This window comes from Lucilia sericata, unplaced genomic scaffold, assembly GCF_015586225.1.
Source record: "Lucilia sericata isolate MDLA Ls3-8-SP2 unplaced genomic scaffold, ASM1558622v1 Contig001129F_arrow, whole genome shotgun sequence".
Taxonomy (NCBI): Eukaryota; Metazoa; Arthropoda; class Insecta; order Diptera; family Calliphoridae; genus Lucilia; species Lucilia sericata.
The window spans coordinates 25974-43831 of NW_023995100.1; the positions used below are offsets into that span (position 1 = coordinate 25974).

The 17858-nt window shown below is 30.8% G+C and overlaps 4 protein-coding genes across 4 annotated transcripts; 2 read left to right on the top strand and 2 right to left on the bottom strand.

Annotated features, from left to right (window-relative positions):
- Nucleotides 1-396: 396 nt before the first annotated feature.
- LOC119610145 (ras-related protein rab7) lies at nt 397-3384 on the bottom strand. The gene has a single exon (XM_037965258.1). It carries the CDS (start codon nt 2904-2906, stop codon nt 2280-2282), a length of 627 nt encoding a protein of 208 aa, XP_037821186.1. The 5' UTR covers nt 2907-3384; the 3' UTR covers nt 397-2279.
- An 897-nt stretch (nt 3385-4281) lies between these two features.
- LOC119610151 lies at nt 4282-4985 on the bottom strand. The gene has a single exon (XM_037965271.1). It carries the CDS (start codon nt 4874-4876, stop codon nt 4346-4348), a length of 531 nt encoding a protein of 176 aa, XP_037821199.1. The 5' UTR covers nt 4877-4985; the 3' UTR covers nt 4282-4345.
- Nucleotides 4986-5968: 983 nt separating this feature from the next.
- On the top strand, nt 5969-10021 carry LOC119610158 (sesquipedalian-1). Its single transcript, XM_037965281.1, has 4 exons — nt 5969-6489; nt 6555-6749; nt 6816-7049; nt 9270-10021. Exons 1-4 carry the CDS (start codon nt 6288-6290, stop codon nt 9671-9673), a joined length of 1035 nt encoding a protein of 344 aa, XP_037821209.1. The 5' UTR covers nt 5969-6287; the 3' UTR covers nt 9674-10021.
- A 2016-nt stretch (nt 10022-12037) lies between these two features.
- On the top strand, nt 12038-17522 carry LOC119610153 (protein RCC2 homolog). The gene is made up of 4 exons (XM_037965274.1): nt 12038-12196; nt 13125-13485; nt 15954-16532; nt 16594-17522. The coding sequence occupies exons 2-4, from the start codon at nt 13150-13152 to the stop codon at nt 17128-17130; spliced, it is 1452 nt and encodes a 483-aa protein (XP_037821202.1). The 5' UTR covers nt 12038-12196; nt 13125-13149; the 3' UTR covers nt 17131-17522.
- Nucleotides 17523-17858: the final 336 nt, after the last annotated feature.

The window sequence follows — 17858 nt, forward strand, 5'->3', positions numbered from 1 at the left end:
GCAATTTAGTTAAACTTACTTACGTATTGTGTTTTTTTTTTTAATATCTCGTGTTACAACAAATACACTTGAGCTTGGCCACCCTGAGAAAATATTCAAAATGACTCAATGATAATTAAGAAACAAACAAATGCAATATCACATGAATAGGAGAATGCAAGTCGATTTTGATAGAGGCGATTTCATTTTATTTTTTATATGAAATTTGACAATATCAGTTGAGATAAAAATGTTTTGTACAGAGAGTTTGATAGTTTTGAAAAAAATTTCTTGTGTTCAACATCTGTATAATATACGCCTGGAATGCTTTACATTGTAAAGTTTACAATTAAATAGATGATAATGCTATGTTTGTGTGCATTGTATTATGTATAAAATAATGAATTAGGCCAGCAGTTGCATATATGTATGGTTTTATTCAGTTTGTTTTGTTTATTATGTACTTTATTAATAAGTTTTTGAATATTAATTACAATTATTTATTTATTTATTATTTACTTATAATAAAATGATTTTAAAATAATAAAAAATAAACAAAAAGTGAGCACGAAAAGCTTTTACTAAGGCTAACGGCTTTTGTTCTATGCTTTGTTTTTGTATTTTTTTCCTTGCAACTATGTACACTATTTCCAACATAAATTATTTAACAAGATGAGACAGGTATAAAATAATGAAATCTGTTTAATTCTACTAATTTGGAATTTCTAAAATACCGCAGAATCATCTCAGTGACTTTTGTTTCTATATACTCTTAATCAACGAACGTCCTTCAATTACTCAGATATTGATCAAAGTCTTAGAATAACTGTAATACCTACGACGTTTAAACTTTAAAGTTTGTACAGCTTTTCAAAAATTTCCTTTTTCTTGATAAAATTACCTCAAGAGTATTGATTTAAAATCATCAAAATAACTTTTAAATTTTTTTATCTGTAAATAAATAATCAACATCATTCAACTGGAGGGTTATTTTGTTATTCGTTTCGAAAGCAAATTTATTCAAAATTGTATGTTTTATACGAACAAAAGGCTTACTTGTGTAGGCAACACTGTTCCAGATCTACAATTATTATTGCTCATTCATTACGAGACTGGTATAACTCAAAACGATCGCTTCTATATTATATTACTTTATGATAGAGAATCGTGGAATGCTGAATCGGATGACACCAATACTATTCATGTTTTTGTTAACAGTTACCTCCGTAAAATCGTACACCTAACAAACTCCCGTTCAAATGGCGTTTGATTGGGCACATACTCAGAAAGCCGCCAAATGACATTACTAGATGGCTATCAATCGGAATCTCCAGGGCCAGAAACGTGTAGGCAGACCTGTCCATACTCAGAGAAGACATTGCTGCTGAAATTAGATCTTCAATAGTCAGATAAGGCGTATGGCAAACTCTATATACATAATTGGAACAGGTTTTAAACAATTCAGCATAAAGTCTTTAACATTATAATCCCTATAGTAATCTTTACTTAACGAAATCATTTTTAATACTAAATTCATATTGGAAACAGTGTAATGTGTGTTTTTTTTTCTATTGAATATCTATTCGTTTACGTTTGTATTTATTAAATAAGTATGTATTTTTTACTCGTTATTTACTATTTATTTTTTCTCTCGTATTTAGCATATCATTGTATTTTATGTTGTTGTTGTATTGGTTTTTTGTTTATAAATTTTATTTCGTTTTATTTTATTATATTAAAGAATTTTATTTAATTTAATTTTATTATGATTATTTCTTTATATGTATATTATATACTATAATCGAAATTTAATTTAATAAACATACAAACATGTTTTTTTTATATAGATTTGTTTTTTAAAATAATTTCTTAAATTATTAAAAATGAATATAATTTCTTAATTGTTTTACTAACACAAGTTGTTCGTAAATTAATTTTTGCAATGGAAAAAATTTTGTTATAACAGAAAGGGGGGGGGAGTGAGTAGTACATTGTTATAGCTGTAGATTATTTTTAAAAGATGAATAATTTTACATTTTTAAAGTTTTTTATTTAAATTATTGACACTTTATTTTTGATCAGCTCTTAGGGAAAAGAAAAGTTGGTAGGAAGGTTTAAAGTTTTTGTGAAAAATAACATAAACAAGAAAACAATATAACATTTACCGGACACGCAAAGTATGGGCAAAATTATAATATGTATGTAATAAAAAAGGGGAGGCCGATAGCCACCAGCCAGCCAGCAACCAGCATCATAAATACACTTGTCGTATGTAAATGTAGAAGAGAGTAGAGCTTAAATTAGCATTGACAGTTATCAGCATTTCCGGGACGATTGTTTCGATCAGCATTCAAACGAATTTGATCGGGGAATTCATTGTACAGCTCAACTTCGGCTTCTTGGGCCAATGCATTTTTGGCGATAGTCTGAAAGGCCAATTCCACGTTAATGCCCTCCTTGGCCGATGTCTCAAAGTAGGGTATGTCGTTTTTCGATTGACACCATTGTTGGGCTCGTCGTGTCGACACCTGCCTATTGTCCATGTCCACCTTGTTGCCCAGCACAACGAATGGGAAATGTTCGGGATCTCGGGGACTGGCCTGTATTAGGAATTCATCGCGCCATGAGTCTAGGTTCTTGAATGAGTTGGGCGATGTGACGTCATAGACCAAGACACAACAATCGGCCCCACGATAGAAAGCAACGCCCAATGATTGGAAACGCTCTTGACCCGCAGTATCCCAGATTTGCAATGTGACAACACGATCATCGACCACCACCTCTTTTGTACAGAAATCAGCACCAATAGTGGCCTTATATTGATTTGAGAAACGTTTGCTTACATATTGATTCATCAATGAGGTCTTTCCAACACTGCTGTCGCCCAAAATGATGATTTTCAACAGCGACTTCTTACGTGTAGCCATATTTCAATTTAATCTCTCTCGACCAGCACAATCAATTAACCAAAAATATAAAGAAAACACCAACAAAAAAATATCTTTCAAAACGTAATAATTTTTCGCCTTTATGCAGTTAAATTTTCTACTTTTTTCGTTTTTTTTTTTTTTCTTTTATGTCGTACTTCTTTTTTTGCTTTTTCTTCTATTTGCCACACACACAAACTGCGCAGTTTTTTCTTCTAATTTTTTTATTTTTTAATTATTCAATAGTTATTTTCTATTATTTTTCAGCAGATTTTTCAATTACGTAGCGTAATTATTAAATCATAAAAAAATAATTTAATTACACTCGTTAGAGTTTAGCGTTAAATGAAATACCACTTTTTTCGTCTCTTAACAAGGAAAATACAAGTTTTTATGTAGTAATTGTGTAAAAATTTTTTCTTTGTTTGTGTTTTGACAGATAAAAAGATAGATGATGAAAAGAGGAAAAGAGAATGATATTATGATCAGGTGGCAGCTCAATGCAATATGTGGAAGGTGCAATTGTGTAATAAGTGCTGCCGGATCTTGGGGAAAATAAAAGTCGCTTTGAACGAAATGTTTCAATACAAAATTACAAAAAATGAAAGACGGGAAATTACCCTTAAGTGGGTCTCTCCAGTAAGTTGAGGGATCCATAATTAAAAATAATGAAGGATGGAAAAAGACCCTTAGTGGGTCCCTCCAGTAAGTTGAGTTTTAGAATTCTAATTCCGGAAGCCATGGGTTCCATTTTTCAGAGATTTTGCGTTATGTGCATTTCTTCGGATGTGACATACAGCCCCCTTAGTAAGTAAGTAAGTAAGTAAGTAAGTAAGTAAGTAAGTAAGTAAGTAAGTAAGTAAGTAAGTAAGTAAGTAAGTAAGTAAGTAAGTAAGTAAGTAAGTAAGTAAGTAAGTAAGTAAGTAAGTAAGTAAGTAAGTAAGTAAGTAAGTAAGTAAGTAAGTAAGTAAGTAAGTAAGTAAGTAAGTAAGTAAGTAAGTAAGTAAGTAAGTAAGTAAGTAAGTAAGTAAGTAAGTAAGTAAGTAAGTAAGTAAGTAAGTAAGTAAGTAAGTAAGTAAGTAAGTAAGTAAGTAAGTAAGTAAGTAAGTAAGTAAGTAAGTAAGTAAGTAAGTAAGTAAGTAAGTAAGTAAGTAAGTAAGTAAGTAAGTAAGTAAAGTAAGTAAGTAAGTAAGTAGTAAGTAATAAGTAAGTAAGTAGTCGTTAATTTTTGATCATGCTTCATGTAAATTTCCGTTGAATCAGATACATCTCATTACATTTCATTCAGAAATACAACCTGTCTAGATTTTATTAAAAGCATTTCCTTAGTTTTATTTCAATTTCCTACTGTTTAATGCTTAACACAATACTAATATAGTATTGTTAAATTTATTTTTAATTCATTTATAATTTATAAACACTATAATACTGCAATAAATTTATTTCTTATTACCATCCAAACGTTTAAGTTGTTTGCGTGCCGGTTTAAAAGTCTGACAATATTTCTCGAACGTTGCTGGATTCACTTGTAATAGATTTTGTTCAACAATTTTACGAAAATTACGTAAACTCTGATGTTCAAAACGCAATTTCTCGTGTTCCGTTTCAATGAAGTTCTGTATAATGGCCTGAGCATTCTGATTGTCCATTACGACGGGTTTATTGTGCAAAACTTGTTGCCTTACTTTATTGTATTCACAGTCCATTAGTTTGTTTAAAGAATCGGGTAAATTGGCATTGACTTCTTCGAATAATTCCTTGTTATTTGCAGCATTTGACTTACGATTCCTATCGCCTTCCATATTAACTCCCAGCAATTGAGCCAAATTGGTTTCGGTGCCATTGCTATCCGAAGTGCGTTCCGTGTTAGTTTGTTTTTGAAAATTATTTATTTCATCCTGCATTCCATAGATATCGTAAAATTTATAGCCCAACATCTCCAAGGCAATTTCCGTGAGTAAATAGGACATGTTTTCGATACTTTTTAGCAATTCTTTTATGTACAAAATATTTACAAATAGAAGTTGTTTGTTTGGAATTTTCAAGCACACTTTTGTAAATAAAAAATAAACAAAGGGTATGTTCAGTGAGGGTGTTTTTTTAAATAATGCAGCGTTGTGTCAATTTTAAAAAATCGCTTAAAAATGTTTCCAAAATATTTAAAAATAATTAAAAATTTCAAATTAAAGTTCACCCAAGTTCTTTGTGGGCTATAAGTTCTAAAATGTTAATTAGATTTTAATAGATATTAGTGTGTCTGGAGAAGAAACGTTTTCGATTATAAATTTAGAACTTCTCAAGTATGTGAAGAATATCCAGGATGCAAACAATTCATAATCCAAGAATTATGAAATTTAAAAAAATTTATTTAATGAAAATAATATTAAATATATGTAGAGACAAATTATGACCAATTTATCTACCATGCTACTCTGTTACCGCTAAAAACATGTGTTATTTATTTCCATAATTTTGATTCTGACCACTATGTTTTCTTAAACCATTATTACCTTAAAATAGTTCACTACAATTACACTGAATTCCCGTTAACAAAATAAATCAACATACGGCCCTTGAAATAACATTACGGAATAAACCGTTTTTATCGCTTAAAAACGATTCCAACATTCTACAAAGTCCTTATAGATAGCGGAGTCGATTTAGTCATGCCCGCTCCGTCTATCTGTACGTCTGTACATACATATGTATGTTAAAATCCGTTTTCAGAAAATTAATTAAATGAACATTATTCGTTTACAGTTAACCATATCGGGATAAAATTAACATTAATATGTTGTACATACACAAATTATTTAACAAATTTTTTTTTCAGGATCGTTTCATATTTGACCATAGCTCCTATGCAATGCCTACTTCCGAAAATTTTGCTTAAATATGATGGGTATTTAAGATTTACACAGGGATTTTTTTATCAATAAGACCATCTGGTCTTTCGGAAATTTAAACGATTTTTGCTGTTACCTTCGTAAACAATTTTCACAACACTCAGCAATAATTTCAATTTCTTAATCTCCCAACACTGAACACACCCACCACTAGACAGCTGTTGCAACAACAAATTCATTACAAACTTCTTCATTCTCCTTTTACCTGTGTTTATTTTAAGTATAGAAATTCGATGTGATTTCATTGCATTTTATTATTATTGTTGTTGTTTTTTGTGGGTAAATTTGTTGTTTACCTGTATATTTGTTGTATTTTTTGGACAAAATCAAAAATAAAATGTTACAAAATTGATCCTTTAACTTTAGTAAAAGTGAAGTGTTTGTGAAAGAAAATATTAACAAAAAGGAGTTGAGGAGTTAAACAACATTGTGACATACAGAGTCTCAAAATCATTTTGACTATAAACGTAGAAGCATGAAAATCAACGAAAAAAATTTGTGTGTTTTTGCCACTAGTCCACCATACGACAAGGAGGGATTTCTTTTCAAAAAGGGTGAGGTCAACAAGGCCTTCCAAAGACGATACTTTGTGTTGAAAGGAAATTTACTATTTTACTTTGAGAAAAGAGGCGACAAGGAACCTTTGGGTTTGATTATAGTTGAAGGCTGTACTATTGGTAAGAAGTGAAGTGATTCATGGCAAATTATAAAAAATTCTTAAATTTAATTTGTATATTTTTAGAACTTTCGGAAGAAAGTGATCAATATTGTTTTGAAATAGCTTTCAATGGCAATCGTACGTATATTTTATCAGCAGAATCACAAGAGAGTATGGAATCCTGGATGAAAGCTTTAACATGTGCTGGCTATGAATATAAAAAACTTATGGTGGCAGAATTGCAAAGACAACTAGAGGAAATAGACAATTCTCGCAATAGTATGTACCACTACTGCAAAAAAAAAAAACAGTCTATGATATTAAAATATTTCTATTATATTTCAGAAATAACCACTGACTCCATGCCCTCTTCAACAAATGTTTTAACACCCAAACCACCACCACGTCGCACTAATCCCTTTAATCGTCCTGCTCCCCCTTTACCTGGTACTGGCAATGGCAATAATGGCCTACCGCTTGCTCCACCAGCAATGCCTTTTATAAATGGCAATTTTGGTTCATCTTCGCAACGTAATACTACTGCGTCTAATTCCACCACTGTCAATAATATACAAACAGGTATGTAAATATGGCAAAAAACAACGTCTGTTATCTAATTATGTATTTACTTTTTTTGTTTGATTTCTGTTTTTTTTTTTTTTGCTAAAAGCTTTAAAGAGATTAAAGAATCAGAAAAATATTTGTGGTTTGTAAAAACACATATGTACATATGAACGTATATGATGATTCATATTTGTCTTTTTAATAGAATCTTTAAATAGTTTGTAAATGTCACAGAAAAGTTCGACATTCTCAAATTTTAAAATTGTTTTAGAGGTCATATCATCTGTCTAAAATATATAGTATACAGAGTTAGCATATTGTTATTGTTGTAAGGCTATTGGTCAATGGCCACATCTGTGTAGAAACCAGTAAGGTCTGTTACAAATTCTGCAAAGACTCTTCAAAGTTGTGTATCTGCATCTTCATCAAAACTTTATAGCACACAATTAAGAAAACCTGATAGCAATCAAGATTTCCTAATGAACCCTTTCGCTAGCTCAAATTTCTCTATTGAAATCTTTTGCAAATTGAAGCGTTCATTCGTTAGCTCAAGCTACCTACAGTTTTTCTATTCGAGTCCTTGAAAGATCTCTTCTTTAAGAGATTAAGTTTTTTCTTTTCTCATCAAAACCTGCGTCTGTAGTACTTTCGTGATGATCTTCAGCTACTTTTCTCTTAATAACCTCTGCCAGAAAGTTTTAAAGACTTAACGTATTCTTGCACACTTCATAGTAGTGGGTACCTAAGAAGCATTATCTAGTCTACAGCTCCTTCCGAATACCTAAGCGATTTCTCACCTTTCCATGTAACCCACACATCTTCCTAATTAAATCGGCGACGCTTTATTCATATGAGTAATAGCCCTTTGATGAAAACATTCACCTGATACTCTCTGTCTATTCCTGAAGATAGCATTTACAGATATTCTCTTGCTTTCAATATTCTCTTGCTATATTAGCCAGATACATAAGATGAGTAAATCCCTTTTTACTATATTACGATTAATTTTTTCCGATTAGTATCGATTTTCATATATTCCAAGATTCATATATTCCAGATTAAGCAGTCTGACTTTAATCCTAAATACCTCGCTGAAGAAAACATATAGTTCACTCTTACTCCTCATGGAGCCATCAGTGTAGACTTTCGTTACACTTTCAGAAAGGTGAGTTTCACTTAGACTTTGGTCAAACTTATACTCAGGAATATATTGTTGTTTGGAATTAAGGTATACGTATGTAAATATCAGTAGAATGAGAGTAAATATTAAGGACGGTTTATTATGGGAGTTCATTAGAATAATAAGCAGAATCTAAAATATAAAGATAAATGAAGATTGTTAGAATAATTTTCGATAGAAATCTTTATTGAGGAAAGAATTTATTCCCCCTAAATATGAACATTAGGATGGCCCAAAAATGCTAGTTGCTACTATTTGTTCATTCTAAGATATCATATCATTTCCTTGCGTGAAACATGAACAAAATGGCAAAACCTTTGACCTAGCTCACCAAATATTGACGCCAGTGTAACAATGTTGAGAGATTTGCTATATCTTTAAAAAGTTTTCATTTTCGGTGGTAACATCAGTGCCCTATATTTTTCTATATATATATTAGTACAAATAAATATCTATAATTGTTAGAGGTAATTTTGATATTTTATCATTAGTATACTTCTCAATATTAATACCTACATATTTAATAATTCGATACACTTGTTAGTGAACTACTTCTTAAATTACAAAATGTGTAAAAAGAATGCACAAGGCAAAAGAGGCAAACAAATAACGTTTTTATCAATCAACGAGAGAATATTCAAAAGCAGAGCAATAGACAATGTAGGTACAACAACGAGATGAGACTAAATATTATAAACAAAAACATTGTTTTATATTATTTATATATTTAAACAACAATCGCGGTGTTTATGCGACACACATTCTTCAAAAACAAAATACTCACAGCAATTGTAGAAGTATAGACTGCAACAGTTTAACGGTTTATTTTAATCTCTAAAGAAGTCCCCTTTAAACTTAACAAAAATATTGTTGTATTTTTAATTTGTTTGTGCTTCTTATTAAAATACATAATTATAAAATTGATAATAAATATCTCATTAAACGTGAAAATATATAAATAATGGGCAAAAATTTATATATATGCCTTGAATACATTTGTTGTATATATCCTAGAAATGGTTATTCACTTCTGTCAACAACCTCATCTATTACAGGACGTGATACTAGTCCCTTACCACCACCAAGAGGCATAAATTCAGCACATGGTTCAACATCATCTTTGGCTTCAAATTCGAATTCAAATACCAATACTACTACTACATCAAGAAGTGAATTCTTTATACCAACTCAAGCAATTACTCAGCAATTGCAGTCACAACAACAGCAACAAAAACAACATAATCACCACCACCACCATCATCATCAGCAGCATCCCAATAATCTCCATAGTACCAACAAACTACCTACTAACAAAGTATTCTTTATTGATATTCAAAATCACAATCATTCATTGAATTTTAACGAAATTCACGAACAATTTCGCCAACTTGTCATGAAAGATATTTTAGAATATCAGGCTCAACGTGAAATTAAAGCCCAGCCTCTTATACAATTGTGATTTTAAAGAAATTTGAAAAAAAACAAAGCCTCTTCTAGTAAAACATACACTTACTTATACTTACCTATAAAACATGACGTACGTCAGTTATCTTTTGCTTTATCATTATTAATTTTTTTGCTAAGAGCAGATTTAACATTTATCTTGTCCCTTTCATTTTTTGTGTTTTAATTTAAAATATAATTTTTAATTTAATATTATTTATTTTACGTCGCTTGGAAAATATTGCAAGACATCCACTATGCAGACACTTTAAATAAACTTAGCGTTATATAATAAAAAAAAAATCTTCCTCAAAAGATTTCTAAAATTATAATAAAACAATAAAATGTTACTAAAAAAAATTTTAATAAAAATTAAAAAAAAAAAACAAAAGATTTCATTGTTATATTTTAAGAAATAGAAAAAAAGGTTAGTATGTGTTAAAACCATAGCTGTAAAATTTCGATTACGATTAATAATCAATTAAATTATTTTTCAAAAATAATCGTAATGATTATTTAATTATCTGGTTTAAAATGTATGATTATTAATTGATTACGATTAAAATTAATCTAAAAATAATCAGGATTAATTTAAATTAATGAAAATAATCAAAAATAATCAAAATTAATCAAATAATTAATTTGATTATTTTCAAGAATTAATTTTGATTATTTTTGATTAATTTCAATATATTTAGTATAATTTCCTACCTTTTTACATTAAGTGTAATGGAAAACAATTTTTCAAGTTATGACACTATTCAATTATATTTATCAAGTTTATTTCTATTGAAAACCTTGATCTCAATACAATATGTTAGAAAAAAATACTGCAATTTTTTCGAAATGGGTCTCAAAAAATCCGTAATTTTTAGCTGATTACGGAAAACATAATTAAATTTTTCTTAAGAGTTTTTTTTTTTTTTTGGAGGAAATTTTACTAAATATATGGAAAATAATCAAAATTAATCCTAGAAAATAATCAACTAATTTTTGGATTATTTTTGATTATTTTCATTAATTTCAATTAATCCCTGATAATTTTTAGATTATTTTTAATCGTAATCAATAATTAATTAAAAAAATTCAAAATAATCGTTAATCATTAATTTTACTTTTTTAATAAAAATAATCTAATTAATAATGATTACGATTGATGTGGTTTAACCTGGAGCAAGAAATGCAAAGTGCCGGTCCACACACAGAAACTTTAGTTGAGAAACTTTTTCTTGGTTCTCTTTTAAAGTTTTGTTAGGGCCAATCTTTAGGTGAAAGATTAGCGATTAAATTAAAATTAATCCTCGAAAGATGTTTTTGAGTACTCAATTAGTTAATTTTGTTTGCAAGTTTAAGCGCCCAATGGAGGTGGTTTAATCTTAAGCACGAAATGCAAAAGTGTAAACAGCTGATGCAAAAAAAAAATTAATAAAATTTTTATGAATATAAACATTAAAATGTTCTATTTATTGATTAGTATAAATTATGGACACTTCAAAATACATTTTTTTGTTTTTAATTTAAGTTTTCATTAATTTTCATATTAAATTTACAATTGTCTTCTTCTTTTTTATAAAATATGCATTGTTTTGATAACAAACAGTGACATTTTCTGTTGTTTTGTATGGCAACACTGCGAAGTTTAATCTTGTACTCAAAACATCAAAGGGGATTAACATAAGATTAAATTTGTTTTTAGATTAACTAATCTGATTATTAATTGGCATTTGATTACCATCTCAAAAACCTGCTCTAAAATGTTTTATTTCTCGATTAGTATAAACTATGGTGACTTCAAAATAAATATTGTTTGTTTTTAAGTTTTCGTTAATTTTCATATTACACTTATACCCCGTTCACATGATGCAATTATTCGTCATTCACGCTCTCATTCAACCCCAAATTACATACTGAATGACATGATTCAGCCGTGAATTACACAAGCTGTACGTAATTCAGTTTGAATTACGTACGAATTACGAATGAATGAGTGTAATGTCAAAACGAATTACGAATGTGTCGTAGAAACGGGTTAACTGGCTCGAAGGTGAAGGAAATAAAAACTTCTCAGACGTACCTATAACACTTTCGATCACATCATGTAATACCAAATCTAGCGATTTTTTTTCAGCGTATAATCAAATCGGATTCAACTTCAATAAAATATACTTCGTAAAATATGTTTATTTTATTAATTTTTAAATTTATAATACTATATAATTATAATTCTGTTATAAATGCATTTTTTATCCTTTTTTTGTAAAATATTGACGATTTTTTAATTACGATTTATGGGCAAAATAAACATAAGAGTTGGCAACATTAAATACAACTCTGTCTTGAAGGTAACATATTAAATACAACACTGTTAGAAAGCAACAACAACGATAGTTTGCAAACACAACAACTCTGTTCAGTTGCCGCGGTTCAAGGAAAAAAAGTGGTGCGTCTGTTGTTTGCGTCTTTTCAGTTCTTTGAATTTTTGCAATTATTATTTTTTTGTAAACAAAATTACAACTACTATTTCTCCATAAAATAAAACGTAAGTTAAACATAATTAATTAATAAAATATATATATAAAAAATGTTATTGAAATGATTTATACAAAGTTAGAAAAAGTGTAAATGTGTGAAAAGAATGAAATGAGTTTTTTTGCGGCGTCAGTAGAAGTGACGCCAACGTTTGAATTTTTTTGCTAAAAGAAACGCAGCTTGCAGAGGCTTCTTTTTGTTTCATTGTTTGTTTTGTTTTAAATTAATTATAAAACGAAGAATTGTTCCTAATTATATTAAGGATGTGAGTGATTATCTTTCAATACTCGGTTTGGAATATTGTAATGCCCAAGTTACAATTTTGAAAGTATCACTCGCTGCCGTGGTGTCCTTCATTTTGTTTTTCTTGTAAAACCACTTGCACCTTTTGCCCCCCGTTTTCCCGGCATCTTATCATTGTGTTTTTTAACCCACCAACATTTGGCCAAACGCTTAATGAGAAAAACTGATATAAAAATATTCTTTATACACATTCATTGTAAGTATGTACGACGAACGAACCATTTCTGCAATTGTGTACATTATGTTTTTTCTTCGAGTCTTTTTTTTTGTACTAACGACGAATGAAAGACTCAACGGGCAAATACAAACAAACAATCATCACATTCTCATTATTTCATTATTGTCGCTTCTATTGACCCCAGTGAGTTAGTTTCTTTCTATATACATAGCATAACCGAACTAGGGTCTCAAGTTAACTGAACAAGATAATGATGATGTTTATGTTGCTTTTCTTGCTACCTTGAAGGTATTGTTTACACAGAGGCAGGAGGAGTTCGTTGTCTTAACCAACGAACCAAACAATAAGACACAAACAAATACAACCATAACATCTTTAGAATCTAGTCATAAGCTCAAGAAAATATTTCACGAAGCACAAAAAACTATATCTATAGAGTTCAATTTTATCTTTACAGCTTAATTTTCTAATAAAATTCTATTATGTCGGCCAAACGTAAAGCTGGTGGAAATGGCAATGGTCCCAATAAAAGACGTCCCAAAAAGAAGGAATCCGACTATGAAGATGAAGTCAGTGATGAGAGCGAGGATGAGGGCGCACAATCCACTTCAAATCAGGTGGAAGTTTTAATACCCAATGATGATTTGGAGCCGCCATCCAAATTGCCTGATGATTTATTGGCCACTATGGAAAAAACACCGGGTAAAATGTTAATAGCCGGTATGGTTACTTGGGATTTGACGGGCAAACGTGATCGTAAAAATGTGGTTAAAGTTCGTCCAAATCTATATAATTTTCATCGTTTCACAGATGAGAAGGTAAGTGAAAGTTTACTATTTATAGCAGTAATTTTAGCAAACTTTTTAAGGCGATCACAGTAGGGTTGAATCGAATGCTACTGTAAAGCTTTTTTTAATTTTTCTATAGTCTAGTCTATAGTATAGTCTATAGTCTAGTCTATAGTCTAGTCTATAGTCTAGTCTAGTCTAGTCTATAGTCTAGTCTATAGTCTAGTCTATAGTCTAGTCTATAGTCTAGTCTATAGTCAGTCTATAGTCTAGTCTATAGTCAGTCATAGTCTAGTCTATAGTCTAGTCTATAGTCTAGTCTATAGTCTAGTCTATAGTCTAGTCTATAGTCTAGTCTATAGTCTAGTCTATAGTCTAGACTATAGTCTAGTCTAGTCTATAGTCTAGTCTATAGTCTAGACTAGTCAGTCTATAGTCTAGACTATAGTTCTAGTCTATAGTCTAGTCTATAGTCTAGTCTATAGTCTAGTCATATAGTCTAGTCTATAGTCTAGTCTATAGTCTAGTCTATAGTCTAGTCTATAGTCTAGTCTATAGTCTAGTCTATAGTCTAGTCTATAGTCTAGTCTATAGTCTAGTCTAGTCTAGTCTATAGTCTAGTCTATAGTCTAGTCTATAGTCTAGTCTATAGTCTAGTCTATAGTCTAGTCGATAGTCTAGTCTATAGTCTAGTCTATAGTCTAGTCTATAGTCTAGTCATAGTCTAGTCTATAGTCTAGTCTATAGTCTAGTCTATAGTCTAGTCTATAGTCTAGTCTATAGTCTAGTCTATAGTCTAGTCTATAGTCTAGTCTATAGTCTAGTCTATAGTCTAGTCTATAGTCTAGTCTATAGTCTAGTCTATAGTCTAGTTATAGTCTAGTCTATAGTCTAGTCTATAGTCTAGTCTATAGTCTCTTTAGTCTAGTCTATAGTCTAGTCTATAGTCTAGTCTATAGTCTAGTCTATAGTCTAGTCTATAGTCTAGTCTATAGTCTAGTCTATAGTCTAGTCTATAGTCTAGTCTATAGTCTAGTTTATAGTCTAGTCTATAGTCTAGTCTATAGTCTAGTCTATAGTCTAGTCTATAGTCTAGTCTATAGTCTAGTCTATAGTCTAGTCTATAGTCTAGTCTATAGTCTAGTCTATAGTCTAGTCTATAGTCTAGTCTATAGTCTAGTCTATAGTCTAGTCTATAGTCTAGTCTATAGTCTAGTCTATAGTCTAGTCTATAGTCTAGTCTATTAGTCTATAGTCTATAGTCTAGTCTATAGTCTAGTCTATAGTCTAGTCTATAGTCTAGTCTATAGTCTAGTCTATAGTCTAGTCTATAGTCTAGTCTATAGTCTAGTCTATAGTCTAGTCTATAGTCTAGTCTACAGTCTAGTCTATAGTCTAGTCTATAGTCTAGTCTATAGTCTAGTCTAGTCTATAGTCTAGTCTATAGTCTAGTCTATAGTCTAGTCTATAGTCTAGTCTATAGTCTAGTCTATAGTCTAGTCTATAGTCTAGTCTATAGTCTAGTCTATAGTCTAGTCTATAGTCTAGTCTATAGTCTAGTCTATAGTCTAGTCTATAGTCTAGTCTATAGTCTAGTCTATAGTCTAGTCTATAGTCTAGTTTATAGTCTAGTCTATAGTCTAGTCTATAGTCTAGTCTATAGTCTAGTCTATAGTCTAGTCTATAGTCTAGTCTATAGTCTAGTCTATAGTCTAGTCTACAGTCTAGTCTATAGTCTAGTCTATAGTCTAGTCTATAGTCTAGTTAATAGTCTAGTCTATAGTCTAGTCTATAGTCTAGTCTATAGTCTATAGTCTAGTCTATAGTCTAGTCTATAGTCTAGTCTATAGTCTAGTCTATAGTCTAGTCTATAGTCTAGTCTATAGTCTAGTCTATAGTCTAGTCTATAGTCTAGTCTAGTCTAGTCTATAGTCTAGTCTATAGTCTAGTCTATAGTCTAGTCTATAGTCTAGTCTATAGTCTAGTCTATAGTCTAGTCTACAGTCTAGTCTATAGTCTAGTCTATAGTCTAGTCTATAGTCTAGTCTATAGTCTAGTCTATAGTCTAGTCTATAGTCTAGTCTATAGTCTAGTCTAGTCTAGTCTATAGTCTAGTCTATAGTCTAGTCTATAGTCTAGTCTATAGTCTAGTCTATAGTCTAGTCTATAGTCTAGTCTAGTCTAGTCTATAGTCTAGTCTATAGTCTAGTCTATATAGTCTAGTCTATAGTAGTCTGTAGTCTAGTCTAGTCTGTAGTCTAGTCTATAGTCTAGTCTATAGTCTGGTCTATAGTCTAGTCTATAGTCTAGTCTATAGTCTAGTCTATAGTCTAGTCTATAGTCTAGTCTATAGTCTAGTCTATAGTCTAGTCTATAGTCTAGTCTATAGTCTAGTCTATAGTCTAGTCTATAGTCTAGTCTATAGTCTAGTCTATAGTCTAGTCTAGTCTATACATGTGAGAGTTTTCATGAGCAATTCTTAATTTATCATCTTCCAGTATCGTTATGTGGCCAGTGGATGTGCTGCCGCTCACACCATTCTCATAAATATGGATCGTAAGGCAGTGGCTTTTGGACGCAATCCCTCGGGTCAACTGGGTCTACCCGATACTAAATTGTGCGAGAAACCAACCGTAATACCAGCATTGGAAAAATTCAATATTGTACAGGCAGCGGTAGGACGTCATCATTCACTTTTCCTTACAGATACCGGCACTGTGTATGCATGTGGTGACAATAAGTCGGGTCAGTGTGGCATTGGAAATACCACTCCTACGGTAAACACACCAACTCTGATTAATTATCGTGGTCCTCCCATTATACGTATTGCTTGTGGTGCCGAATTCTCTGTTATCTTGGATATAAAGGGAAATTTACATACTTTCGGTCTGCCCGAATACGGTCAATTGGGTCATAATACAGATGCCAAATATTTTGTAAATGCCAATAAATTATCATTCCATTTCGAGACATCACCCAAGAAAATTGTACTCTACATAGAGAAGAGTAAAGATGGTCATGTAACACCGGTGGAGGGAGTACAAATTGTGGATTTTGCCTGTGGCAATAATCATACGGTAAGAGAAAGGAATAATTGTTTTATGAAATGGAAGTAATTGCTATTGTTTTGCTGTACAGGTGGCTATAGATTCCAAGAAACGTGTCTATAGTTGGGGCTTTGGTGGTTTCGGTCGTTTAGGTCATGCTGAGCCTAAAGATGAAATGGTACCTAGACTCATAAAATTCTTTGATATTGGCGGTCGTGGTGGACGCAGTGTTTACTGTGGCGCCACTTATAGTTTGGTGGTCAATGAGTTGGGTGTACTCTTCCTATTCGGACAAAATAAAAAGACTGGTGAAGCTAACATGTATCCCAAGCCGGTACAGGATTTATCGGGTTGGAATATCACCGCTATTGGCTGTAGCAACACATCGATTATAATCTCAGCGGATGACACTCTAATTGCCTGGGGTGCTTCGCCCACCTATGGTGAATTGGGTTTGGGTGAGTTCCAGAAGTCTTCCACGGTCCCCAAAGAGGTACCAAAGATGGACAGCATGAAAATACCTCAAGTAGCCATGGGTTACTCACACGCCGTCCTTTTGGTCGACACAGACAATGAAGCCACAGAAGGAAAATATGAAAAATTACCCGAATACACTATTGATGATTAGAAAGAGGAAGGAAATGAAAAGGAGAATGTTAAGTTAGAGTATGATTACATAAAAATAGTTTTAGAACACAAACACGAGGAAAAGAAAGAGAGAGAGCGCGATAACTGGTAAAAATTGTTTGTTTTTTGTTGAAAGGCAAATTTTAAGCAATCATTGGAATTAAATCAAGAAAATTAACAATAATTATAAAGAAATAACAAAACAATAAACCTCTTTTTGTATTGCATTTAAAACGAATGCTTTAAAAAAACTTCATTTTACAGATAACATGAATTGTACTTTCATTTCTTACTTTTTTTAAAAAAATATTTTATCTTTGTGCTCCTCTTTTGTATACTTAATTAATGTTTCTTTTAATTTGTTGGTTAAACTAAGACTTTAAAAAAAAAAAATGCTTACAAACCAATGGAACTCCTTTTTGAGTCCCAATATTTTCTTAACATTTATTTATGAAATTTAACTTTTTTACTTTTTCTTTTTTTAATTAACTTAAATTATTATATTTTTTAAGCCAACAAGAATTTTTTTAAAATAAAACACAGTCCCTCCCCCATTTTTTTTTGTAAGTTAAGTGTCTAAAAAATGTCTTATTTATTTTGTTTTTATCTCAGTATTTGAGTTGCATTGCAAACACAAGAAAAGTAAAATAATTACATTTATATTTACATACATTGTCATATTTTTCTATATAATTTTTACTTTCTCTTTTTTATTATAAATTATCCCAT

Coding starts and splice junctions, on each gene's coding strand:
- LOC119610151 (XM_037965271.1), bottom strand. CDS start 4,876: ATGTCCTATTTACTCACGGAAATTGCCTTGGAGATGTTGGGCTATAAA.
- LOC119610145 (XM_037965258.1), bottom strand. CDS start 2,906: ATGGCTACACGTAAGAAGTCGCTGTTGAAAATCATCATTTTGGGCGAC.
- LOC119610158 (XM_037965281.1), top strand. CDS start 6,288: ATGAAAATCAACGAAAAAAATTTGTGTGTTTTTGCCACTAGTCCACCA. Junction 6,490..6,554: donor AGTTGAAGGCTGTACTATTG/GTAAGAAGTGAA, acceptor GTATATTTTTAG/AACTTTCGGAAGAAAGTGAT. Junction 7,050..9,269: donor TGTCAATAATATACAAACAG/GTATGTAAATAT, acceptor CATCTATTACAG/GACGTGATACTAGTCCCTTA.
- LOC119610153 (XM_037965274.1), top strand. CDS start 13,150: ATGTCGGCCAAACGTAAAGCTGGTGGAAATGGCAATGGTCCCAATAAA. Junction 13,486..15,953: donor ATCGTTTCACAGATGAGAAG/GTAAGTGAAAGT, acceptor ATCATCTTCCAG/TATCGTTATGTGGCCAGTGG. Junction 16,533..16,593: donor CCTGTGGCAATAATCATACG/GTAAGAGAAAGG, acceptor TTTGCTGTACAG/GTGGCTATAGATTCCAAGAA.